The following is a 12,621-nucleotide window of genomic DNA, read 5'->3' on the forward strand; positions in this document are numbered from 1 at the left end:
GGTGAGCACAGTAAGAAGTCTTACAACACCAGGTTAAAGTCCAACAAACCTGTTGGACTTTAACCTGGTGTTGTAAGACTTCTTATGTATATAATAGCTATTGTAAATAAACTAAGTTTCTTGGAACTACTTGGTATGGGGTCATTTGTGGCCTTATAAAACTCCCCAAAAGCTGCCTGCAGGATCTTATCCCCTTTTCGGCTTGTATCATTGGTACCAATATGAAAAATGAAACGAAATGAAAATCGCTTATTGTCACAAGTAGGCTTCAATGAAGTTACTGTGAAAAGCCCCTAGTCGCCACATTCCGGCGCCTGTCCGGGGAGGCTGGTACGGGAATTGAACCGTGCTGCTGGCCTGCCTTGGTCTGCTTTCAAAGCCAGCAATTTAGCCCAGTGAGCTAAACCAGCCCCAATATGGACCATAACTTCTGGCTGTTTACCCTACCCCTAATAATGCTCTGCAGCTACTCAGTGACACAGTTAACCTTGGCACTTGGGTGTCAATAAGGTTCTGGCTGATCAGATTGCGGCTTTAACTCCACTTTTATGTCTGCTCCCTGCATAACCCACAAATCCTTTGTCTAACTCAGCTTGAATATATTCAATCCCCAGTCTCCATTCCTTTTTGTGAAAAAAAATTCCAAAGACTAAAGGCCATCAGTGAAAAAATTCCTCTTCAACTCGGTCTTAAATGGGAGACCCCCTCCCACTTTTCTTTAAGCTGTACCTCACAGTTCTCAATTTCCCTATAAAGGGAAACATTTTTTCAGCATCCATCATGTCAAGTCCCCTCAGAATTTTACATGTTTAATAAGATCACTTCTCATTCTTTTAAATCCAATGAATATGAGCCCAACCTGCTGATCCTATCCCCATGAGCTAGAAATCATCCCAGAAATCAGCATAGTTTAGTGAACCGTTACAACCAACTTTTAAAATAAAATGTAATTTAAATATCTGTGTTGATTTTGATATCCTTTGCAAGCCCTTTTCACATTCCATTTTTGCTGCTCTTTGTATTTTTCCCCATTCAACAGAATCTGTGTTTTAATGTATTTTTTTTCTTTCACCATGATTGTGTCTCTTACCTCTTAGTTATCCACGGCTATCTTTTTGGCAAGCAGAGCTCTTATCTTTTAGGTACAAAATGGGTTTCAATCCCATTAAATTATTTTTTTCAATACATCCCACTGACCTTCTGTCATGTAACATACGACAGATTTGTTGCGTTAGCTGCAGTCTCTTGCCTCGTCTGTCAGGGTTCTAAATCTAGAATTTTAGAAGCAGTTTTGCATTTCTCACTTCAAATAGTACTTAAATCAATATTGTGACCACCATTAGATAATTATTCACACACTATTAAGCTCCAGCTAAACCTGGCTCATTACAAAATCTATTGTTGCCTGCTTGTCCGAGGGCATACTGCTGCAGAAAACTATCCTCAACAAACACAAGAAATTAGCAACCATTCTGATATAACTAAAGCGGGCTGATTTCACATTGTAAACTTGTTACTATGTCTCTGTCATACCCTCCAAGTTGTTCCACGTACTCTATGCATTTGTATGTCAAATACTTATTTGGACCACACACCCTCCCATGTCCTTCTGGTCCAATGGATTACTCAGCAATAACAAGCTAAGAAAGAATACAATTGGGTTTCTGATTGCCCTCTACTAATTTATTCAGTTTACATCTTTTAGTTATCTGTAGTGTTTGTACTCACTTCCCTTTCATTTGTTTTCTATTCATTATCTATTCTACTTATTCAACCCAGGTCCTGCTTTTCCACTTACGGTTAAAGTCCCAATGACTGTCTCTATTTATTCGTTCCACTAGTGCGCTGACCTAGCTCCTGTTACTCTCCAAATAGGATCTCTTGTTGGCTCTTACAAATGTTGATGGCTTCAACATGGATCAGGATACCTAGATCCTCCCCCTCCAAAGTCAGTTAAAGATGTTCCCCGTCTGAGACCAGATAGGCAACTTGCCTAAATTACATATTGGAAAATTATAATGCCCCGCAATACCTCAAACAAAATAGCTGAGAGAAATCTCAAGTTCAGAAACGCCAGCAAATTATTTTGGCTTGTTACCTCATCATGAACACTGACACCATGCCATTCAAATTCACTCCCCTCCCAACAAAGCATTCACTATTCTATTTCTAATATCTAATTGAACCAGATATCAACTTGAACCTCAGGGAAATCATGCAGTTAAATCACTGACAGGTAAACATTCACCGAGAAGAGATTTTAGAGGAAACCCGACTGAACGAAAACAAAGTTTTGATAATGGTGTCAGCCGTCATTTAGCAGTAGCATTCTTGCCAAATCAAAATATTGCATTGAATGATTTTGAAGAATAAGGGACTTCTCCATTGCATCCTGGCTAATAATTCTCATAAAATAACTATAAACAATTTATCTGGTTATTTCTAAAAATTTTATTCTTTTCTTAAAGTTACAAAACGTTAAAGTTAGGCAGCACGGTAGCATTGTGGATAGCACAATCGCTTCACAGCTCCAGGGTCCCAGGTTCGATTCCTGCTTGGGTCACTGTCTGTGTGGAGTCTACACATCCTCCCCGTTTGTGCGTGGGTTTCCTCCGGGTGCTCCGGTTTCCTCCCACAGTCCAAAGATGTGCAGGTTAGGTGGATTGGCCATGATAAATTGCCCTTCGTGTCCAAAATTGCCCTTAGTGTTGGGTGGGGTTACTGGGTTATGGGGATAGGGTGGAGGTGTTAACCTTGGGTACGGTGCTCTTTCCAGGAGCTGGTGCAGACTCGATGGGCCGAATGGCCTCCTTCTGTACCGTAAATTCTATGAAAACCAATGCGCAAAGTGGAAAGGGCAATCCCTTAAGCCATTTCCTTGTTGCTACAAAGGTTAATTCAAATTGAAACCAATTCGTAGTCTCCACAACAGAGACGTACAAAATCCAAGCTGACAAGAACAAGCATTGCACTTGATCTTAGCCACTGTCACATTGCCACTTTCAAATTGGCTACTGTGCTTCCATTGGAGTGGTTTCTATGCGAAGTGCTTAAGTAGCTGGAAAGTGCTTTGGGAAGTCCTGAGGCTGTGAATGATGCTATTCAAATTTAAGTCTTTATTTTTTTCTTTGCTTCACATGTAAAACCCAACAGGATACCTGGATCTCTGCGTTACATTACCTTATCTTTCATCTTTGCCTTTCTTGGCAACGTGGCTGTAGATTCTCCTTCTGCTAGAGTGTTCTCGGAAATCTGTTCAGCTGCATTTCCATCAGGAAGCTCCTCTGGGACAGGCTCTAAGGGTCTAGTGGAGGGCACAGGAGAAAGACTTGCAGTGTCAGTAGTTCTACCAGCAGAATGCACACTGTCCATTCTGCTACTTCCAGTACTGGCATTATCATCTTCTTCCTCTTCATCACTGGACAGGACAACTGGGCAAAAATAGCAAAATTAGTGTACGGAAGCAGAAATGTAGTAACATTCCCCTTGTATTCTACATCCGATTTATAACGGACAATTACGATTATACATCACGGAGCATTGTGCAAAAATACAACAGTATGGAGGAAAGAGTGAATAAAAACAGCTTACATGGATACAGGAGGCAGTCACACTGCTTTGCGGACAGCCTTCTGATGTGGTCTGTGCTCAGGGACGGGAAACGTGTGACTATGAGTGAAACAGCTAAGAAACCTAGAGGGCAGGAGGAGTCTCTGCCTTTGCAACTGTCCAATAGGTTTGAGGTTCTATCAGCTTTTTTGAATGAGATTGGAGACTGCAGAATGGATGAGCAAACTGACCATGGTACAGGAAGCTATTCAAGTGGTGGGAGCAAAAGGGAATGTAGTGGTAATAGGGGAAGGTATAGCGAGGGGGATTATCACTACTCTCCATAGCAAAGAGCGAGAGCCCACCTGACTGTTAGTGCTGCCTGGTGCCAGGGTTTGGGACATATGCTCAGGGCTGGAGAGGAACGTGCAGTGCGAGGGGGTGAATCCAGTTGTTACAGCTCATGTAGGTACTAACAGCATAGGCAGAACTAGGAAAGAGGATTGGCATAGAGAGTATGAGCAGCTAGGGGATAAATTTAAAAAAGCAGAATTCAAAAGGTCCTAATCTCTGGATTATTATTCGCTGAGCCACATTCAAATTGGCATAGGGTACATAATTGTTGGGCCAGCATGGTAGCACAGCGGTTAGCACTGATGCTTCACAGCACCAGGGTCCCAGGTTGGATTCCCGGCATAGGTCACTGTCTGTGCAGAGTTTGCACGTTCTCCCCGTGTCTGCGTGGGTTTCCTCCGGGTGCTCCGGTTTCCTCCCTCAAGTGCTGAAAGATGTGCTTGTTAGGCGAATTGGACATTTCTTCCTCCGTGTACCCGAACAGGTGCTGGAGTATGGCAACTAGGGGCTTTTCACAGTAACTTCATTGCAGTGTTAATGTACTTGTGACAAGGGGCTGGTTTAGCACAGGGCTAAATCGCTGGCTTTGAAAGCAGATCAAGGCAAGCCAGCAGCACGGTTCAATTCCCGTACCAGCCTCCCCGAACAGGCGGCGGAATGTGGCGACTAGGGACTTTTCACAGTAACTTCATTTGAAGCCTACTTGTGACAATAAGCGATTTTCATTTAATTCATTACATTTTTCAATAATTATTATTATTGTAAAACTAGAGACATGAATAGGTGGCTCAAAGACTGGTTTGAGGGCACTGGCACCAGCATTGGGGAAAGTGGGGGCTGTACCATTGAGATGGTCCATACCTGAACCGTGCTGGGACCATTGTTCGAGAGAGCTGCATAACTGGGGAAGCAAACAGGGTGTTAAACTAAATCGTGGGGGACAAGGATCAAATTTGGGATCAAAGGGTTGAGAAAAGACATGAGGAAAAGGTATTAATGTAGCAAATCACAAACAGACAGGAAAGGACAGAGACTACAGGGCAGCATGGTGGCACAGCACTGCTGCCTCACGGTGCTGAGGTCCCAGGTTCGATCCCGGCTGTGTGTGTAGAATTTGCACATTCTCCCCGTGTTTGCGTAGGTTTCACCCCCACTACCCAAAGATGTGCAGGGTACGTGGATTGGCCACGCTAAACTGCCCCTTAATTGGAAAAACTAAATTTATATTTTTTAAAGAAAGAGGCTACAGGAAGCACAAATTTAAGAGTAAATGAGCAGATAAGGCTAGAGGTTCTAAAAATAATAAATAGACAAAATTAAAGGCTCGGTTTCGGAATGCTCGCAACATTTGAAACAAAATAGATAAACAGAGTATAAACATAAATAATTAAGTACAATCTGATACCCATTACAGAGACATGGCCGTGACATAGATTGGGACTTGAATATTGAAGGTTATGTGACATTTGGGAAGTACAGGAAGCTAGGAAAAGGTGGAGTTTGGCTCTGTTGATGAATGTATTCGCACATTAGAGAGGGATGACACTAGTTCAGGAAACCAGGATGTAGTTTGGGTAGAGATGAGAAATGATAAAGGCAAGAAGTCACTTGTGGAAGTTGTGCACAGGACCCCTAACAGTAACCAGACAGTAGGATGGGGTGTAAAGGAAAATATTGTGGGAGTTCATCAGAAATATATGGAGATAGTCATGGCGGATTATACACAGATATGGAAAATCAGATGGGCAAAGGTAGCCTTGATGAACTGTTCATAGCATGTTTTTTGGGACTGTTTCGTAGAACAGCATGTTCTGCCACCAACCAGAGAGTGGGCGATGGTACAACTGGTACTGACCAATGAGAAAGGATTAATGACCTCAGAGTGAAGACACCCCTAGGTAGCAGCGATCATAACATGATTAAATTCTACATTCGATTTGAGAGAGAGAGAAGTGGGTCCATGGCTAGTATTTTAAACTTAAATAAGGGCAATTATGAGGGCATGAAAGCACAACTAATTAAACTGGACTGGCATCTTAGATGGACCAATGGCAATTCAGTGGCAGACCATTTAAGGAAACATGTCAGTATACACAGAATAGATACATTCAAAGGGTGGATCCACCACCTGTCATTACTTAATCAAAATGGTTTTATGCAAAATCACTTTTTAGATTCTTTTAAGAAAGCTAGTTAAAAGCAAATAAGAATACCATAAAATCCCAACAATGCAGGAGGAGGCCAGACAGCCCCACACTCTCGCCCTATCTCCATAACCCCGTGCATTGATCATGGCCAATTCACCTAACCTGCACATCTTCGAACTGTGGGAGGAAACCGGAGTTTAGCAGAGGTCAGCGTCATTGAAATGAATGGGTGAAAATCACAAGCTGGCAAGCACACCGGTGGAAACCGGAGCACCCGGAGGAACCCCATGCAGACATGGGGAGAACAGATTCCTTAACGACCCTCTTATGGACTGACCTGGTTAATACTACACTCCTGTATGCTTCACCCAATGTTGATGTCTATGTATTTACATTGTGGACCTTGGTGTTGCCCCATTATGTATTTTCTTTTCCTTCAGGAGAGACAGCCGGGGGAGTGAAAACGGCACGGGAGGAGAGACAGCCGGGGGAGTGAAAACGGCACGGGAGGAGAGACAGCCGGGGGAGTGAAAACAGCGTGGGAGGAGAGACAGCCGTGAGAGTGAAAACAGCGTGAGAGGAGAGACAGTCGGGAGAGTGAAAACAGCGCGGGAGGAGAGACAGCCGGGGGAGTGAAAACAGCGCGGGAGGAGAGACAGCCGGGGGAGTGAAAACAGCGTGGGAGGAGAGACAGCTGTGAGAGTGAAAACAGCGTGAGAGGAGAGACAGTCGGGAGAGTGAAAACAGCGCGAAAGGAGTGACAGGCGGGGGAGTGAAAACAGCGCGGGAGGAGAGACAGCCCTGAGAGTGAAAACAGCGCGGGAGGAGAGACAGCCGGGAGAGTGAAAACAGCGCGAGGGGAGAGACAGCCGGGGGAGTGAAAACAGCGCGGGAGGAGAGACAGCCGGGGGAGTGAAAACAGCGCGGGAGGAGAGACAGCCGGGGGAGTGAAAACAGCGCGGGAGGAGAGGCAGCCGGGGGAGTGAAAACAGCGCGGGAGGAGAGGCAGCCGGGGGAGTGAAAACAGCGCGAGAGGAGAGACAGCCGGGAGAGTGAAAACAGCGCGGGAGGAGAGACAGCCGGGGGAGTGAAAACAGCACGGGAGGAGAGGCAGCCGGGGGAGTGAAAACAGCGCGGGGGGAGAGGCAGTCAGGAGAGTGAAAACAGCGCGGGAGGAGAGGCAGCCGGGGGAGTCTAAACAGCGCGGGAGGAGAGACAGTCGGGAGAGTGAAAACAGCGCGGGAGGAGAGACAGCCGGAGGAGTGAAAACAGCGTGAGAGGAGAGACAGCCGGGGCGAGTGAAAACAGCGCGGGGGGAGAGGCAGTCGGGGCGAGTGAAAACAGCGCGGGAGGAGAGACAGCCGGGAGAGTGAAAACAGCGTGGGAGGAGAGGCAGCCGGGAGAGTGAAAACAGCGTGGGAGGAGAGGCAGCCGGGAGAGTGAAAACAGCGCAGGAGGAGAGACAGCCGGGGGAGTGAAAACAGCGCGGGGGGAGAGGCAGTCGGGGCGAGTGAAAACAGCGCGGGAGGAGAGACAGCCGGGAGAGTGAAAACAGCGTGGGAGGAGAGGCAGCCGGGAGAGTGAAAACAGCGCGGGAGGAGAGGCAGCCGGGAGAGTGAAAACAGCGCGAGAGGAGAGACAGCCGGGGGAGTGAAAACAGCGGGGGAGGAGAGGCAGCCGGGAGAGTGAAAACAGCGCGGGAGGAGAGACAGCCGGGGAGTGAAAACAGCGCGAGAGGAGAGGCAGCCGGGAGAGTGAAAACAGCGCGAGATGAGAGAGCCGGGGAGTGAAAACAGCGCGAGAGGAGAGACAGTCGGGAGAGTGAAAACAGCACGAGGGGAGAGACAGCTGGGGGAGTGAAAACAGCGCAGGAGGAGAGGCAGTCGGGAGAGTGAAAACAGCGCGGGTGGAGAGACAGTCGGGAGAGTGAAAACAGCGCGAGAGGAGAGACAGTCGGGAGAGTGAAAACAGCGCGGGGGGAGAGACAGTCGGGTGAGTGAAAACAGTGCGGGGGGAGAGACAGTCGGGAGAGTGAAAACAGCGCGAGAGGAGAGACAGCCGGGAGAGTGAAAACAGTGCGGGGGGAGAGACAGTCGGGAGAGTGAAAACAGCGCAGGAGGAGAGACAGCCGGGGGAGTGAAAACAGCGCGGGAGGAGAGACAGCGGAAGATGCAGTGGTTGCTTGTTAAGTGTTTTATTTTTACCTGTATTTAATTTGGGCGGTTGCCAAGTTCTTTCTTTCTTTTTCTTGATTTTACCACAAATTATCTAGGGGGGGGGGGATGGCAGGGAAGGCAGTGCAGTGTTCCTCCTGCTGAATGTTTGAGGTGAGGGATGCCGTCAGTGTCCCTGCTGATTTCACCTGTGGGAAGTGCACCCATCTCCAGCTCCGCAGAAACCGCGTTAGAGAACTGGAGCTGGATGAACATCGGATCATTCGGGAGGCAGAGGTGGTCATAGATAGTAGCTTCAGGGATACTCCGAAGAATAAAGATAGATGGGTGACGGTGAGAGGGGCTGGAAGGAAGCAGTCAGTACAGGGATCCCCTGCGGTCGTTCCCCTCAGTAACAAGTTCCCCTCAGTAACAAGTAACACGGATACTGGTGGGTGGGGGGAGAGGGGGGGAAAACTTAACAGGGGTAAGCCACGGTGACCGGATCTCCAGCACCGAGTCCGTCCCTTGGCTCAGAAGGGAAGGGGGGAGAACAGGAGAGCAATAGTTATTGGGGACTCGGTAGTTAGAGGGACAGATAGACGGTTCTGTGGCAGCGAAAGAAACTCACGGATGGTATGTTGCCTCCCAGGTGCCAGGGTCCATGACGTCTCGAACCGTGTTTTCAGAATCCTTAAGGGGGAGGGGTAACAGTCGTGGTAAGTAGGGACGGGGATTTTAAACAGGAATTTAGGGAGCTAGGGTGAAAGCTGAGAGCCAGGACAAACCATGTTGTCATCTCTGGTTTGTTGCCGGTGCCATGTGCTAGCGAGTTAGGAACAGGAAGCGAGTGCAGATAAACATGTGGCTGCAGGGATGGTGTAGGAGGGAGGGTTTCAGTTACGTGGATAATTGGAGCACATTCTGGGGAAGGTGCGACCCGGACAAACAGGACGGTTTGCACCTGAACCATAGGGGCCCAATATCCTTGGAGGAAAATTTGTTACGGCTCTTCGGGGGGGGGTTTAAACTAATTTGTCAGGGAGATGGGAAAACGAGCTGTAATCCAGAAGCCAGTGTTGAGAGTAGTGAGGTACTGAGGAGGGTATCAAGGTCGCAGGAGTGTACCGGCAGGCAGGAAGGTGGGTTGAAATGGGTCTACTTTAATGCAAGGAGCATCCGGAATAAGGTAGGTGAACTTAGAGTGTGGATTGGTACTTGGGACTACGATATTGTGGCCATTACGGAGACATGGTTAGAACAGGAACAGGAATGGTTGTTGGAAGTTCTGGGGTAGGATGTTTCAGTAAGAGTAGGGAAGGTGGTAAAAGAGGTGGAGGAGTAGCATTGTTAATCAAGGATAATTTAATAGCTTCAGAAAAGCAATTCGAAGGGGATCTGCCTACTGAGGTAATATGGGCTGAAGTTAGAAATAGGAAAGGAGAGGTCACGTTGTCAGGAGTATTCTATAGGCCCCCAAATAGTAATAGAGATGTGGAGGAAGAAATTGCAAAGCAGATTATGAATAGGTGTGGAGGTCTCAGGGTAGTGACTAACTTTCCAAATATGGATTGGGACCTTTGTAGGTCGAACAGTTCGGATGGGGCAGTTTTTGTACAGCAGGAGGGTTTCCTGACACAATATGTTGGTAGGCGGACAAGAAGGGGAGCCACATTGGATTTGGTACTGGGTAATGAACCGGGCCAAGTGTTAGATTTGTTTGTGGAAGAGCACTTTGGAGATAGTGACCACAATTCGGTGTCTTTCACTATTGCAATGAAGAGGGATAGGGCCATTCGGCAGGGCAAGGTTTATAATTGGGGGAGGGGTAATTATGATGCGATTAGGCAAGAATTAGGGAGCATAAGATGGGAACAGAAACTGTCAGGGAAAGGCACACTGAAAAGTTGAGCTTGTTCAGGGAACAAATACTGCGTGTACTTGATAGGTATGTCCCTGTTAGGCAGGGAGGAAATGGCCGCGTGAGGGAACCATGATTCACAAAAGAGGTTGAATGTCTTGTCAAGAGGAAAAAGGAAGCGTATGTAAGGATGAGAAAACAAGGTTCAGTTGGGTCGCTTGAGGCTTACAAGGTAGCAAGGAATGAGCTAAAAAACGGGCTGAGAGCTAGGAGGGGGCATGAGAAGTCCTTGGTGGGTCGGATCAAGGAAAACCCCAAGGCTTTTTACTCTTATGTGAGAAATTTAAAAATGACCAAGGTGAGGTTAGAGCCGTACAAGGACAGTAGTGGGAACTTGTGTATGGAGTCAGAAGAGATAGGAGAGGCGTTGAATGAATACTTTTCTTCAGTGTTCACCGAGGAGAGGGGCCATGTTTTTGAGGATGAGTGTGTGATACAGGCAGGTAGGCTGGAGGAGGTAGTTGTTCTGAGGGAAGATGTATTCGCAATTTTGAAAAACCTGAGGGTCGACAAGTCCCCTGGGCCAGATGGGATATATCCTGGGATTCTTTGGGAGGCAAGGGATGAGATTGCAGAGCCTTTGGCTTTGATCTTTGGGTCCTCACTGTCCACGGGGATAGTGCCAGAGGACTGGAGAGTGGTGAATGTTGTTCCTCTGTTTAAGAAAGGGAATAGGAATGACCCTAGTAATTATACACCAGTTAGTCTTACTTCGATGGTTAATGGAAAGGGCCCTGAGGGATAGGATTAATGACCATTTGGACAGATGCAACTTAATCCAGGATAATCAACACGGATTCGTGAAGGGTAAGTCTTGCATCACAAATTCTTTGAGGAGGTAACTAAGTGTGTAGATGAAGGTAGAGCAGTTGATGTTGTATACATGGATTTCAGTAAGGCGTTTGATAAGGTTCCCCATGGTCGGCTCATGAAGAAAGTAAGGAGGTGTGGGAGAGAGAGAAATTTGGCCAGTTAGATAAGTAACTGGCTATCACATAGAAGATAGAGTGGTGGTGGATGGAAATTTTTCAGACTGGAGACCAGTTACCAATGGTGTCCCACAGGGATCAGTGCTGGGTCCTCTGCTATTTGTGATTTTTATAAATGACTTGGAGGAGGGGGCTGAAGGGTGGTTCAGTAAATTTGCTGATGACACCAAGATTGGTAGAGTAGTGGACAAGGTGGAGGGCTGTTGTAGGCTGCAAAGACACATTGATAGGATGCAGAGCTGGGCCGGAAAATGGCAGATGGAGTCTAACCCTGATAAGTGAGAGATGATTCAATTCGGTAGGACAAATTTGAATGCGGATTACAGGGTCAATAGCAGGGTTTTGAGGAATTTGGAGGAACCGAGAGATCTTGGGGTTCATGTCCACAGATCTCTGAAGGTTGCCACTCAAATGGATAGATCCGTGAAGAAGGCCTATAGTGTGTTAGCATTTATTAACAAGGGGCTTGAGTTTAAGAGCTGAGGGGTTATACTGCAACTGTACAGGACTCTGGTGAGACCACATTTGGGGTATTGTGTGCAGTTCCGGTCACCTCATTATAGGAAGGATGTGGAAGCATTGGAAAGGGTGCAAAGGAGATTTACCAGGATGTTGCCTGGATTGGAGGGTAGGTCTTATGAGGAAAGATTGAGGGAGCTAGGGCTTTTCGCATTGGAGCGAAGGAGGATGAGAGGTGACTTAATAGAGGTTTATAAGATGATGAGGGGGATAGATAGAGTGGACGTTCAGAGACTATTTCCTCGGGTGGATGTAGCTGTTACAAAGGGGCATAACTATAAGGTTCAGGTTGGGAGATATAGGAAGAATGTCTGAGGTAGGTTCTTTACTCAGAGTGGTTAGAGTGTGGAATGGACTTTCTGCTGTGATAATGGAGTCGGGCACTTTAGGAACTTTCAAGCGGTTATTGGACAGGCACATGGAGCACACCAGAATGACAGGGAGTGGGATAGCTTGATCTTGGTTTCGGACAAAGCTCGGCACAACATCAAGGGCCGAAGGGCCTGTTCTGTGCTGTACTGTTCTATGTTCTATGCTTGTTGTTTCCATGTACTAAATAATCGGTTTGAGCTGCTCACAGAAAAAATACTTTTCACTGTACCCTGGCACACGTGACAATAAACAAATTCAATCCAGTCCAGTGCCGAAGGAGGCCATTTCGTCGATCAAGTCTGCACAGACCCTCCAAAAGAGCACTCGACCTGGGCCCATGACCCCGCCCTATTCCCGTAGCTCAGTAACCCCACTTAACCTTATGGACATAAAGGGGCAATTTAATATGGCCAACCACCTAACCTGAACATCTTTGGACTGTGGAAAGAAACCGGAGCACCCGGAGAAACCCACGCAACACGGGGAGAAAGTGCAAACGCCAGACAGTTACCAGAGGTCAGAATTGAACCCAGGTCCCTGGCGCTGTGAGGCAGCAATGCCAACCACTATGCCACCGTGCCGTGCATCTTTAAGATGATTATTACCACTTCCTTTGC

At 47.1% G+C, this 12,621-nt stretch overlaps 1 protein-coding gene across 1 annotated transcript in view; it reads right to left on the reverse strand.

The window, feature by feature from the left end:
• senp6a (SUMO specific peptidase 6a) overlaps nucleotides 1-12,621 on the reverse strand; it is a 204,740-nt gene that overhangs the window by 72,888 nt on the left and 119,231 nt on the right. Inside the window, 1 exon segment of the mRNA XM_038790658.1 lies at nucleotides 3,181-3,431. Within this exon segment, the coding sequence (XP_038646586.1) occupies nucleotides 3,181-3,431 (251 nt within the window).

The sequence above is a fragment of the Scyliorhinus canicula genome, chromosome 1 (assembly GCF_902713615.1).
Source record: "Scyliorhinus canicula chromosome 1, sScyCan1.1, whole genome shotgun sequence".
Classification (NCBI taxonomy): domain Eukaryota; kingdom Metazoa; phylum Chordata; class Chondrichthyes; order Carcharhiniformes; family Scyliorhinidae; genus Scyliorhinus; species Scyliorhinus canicula.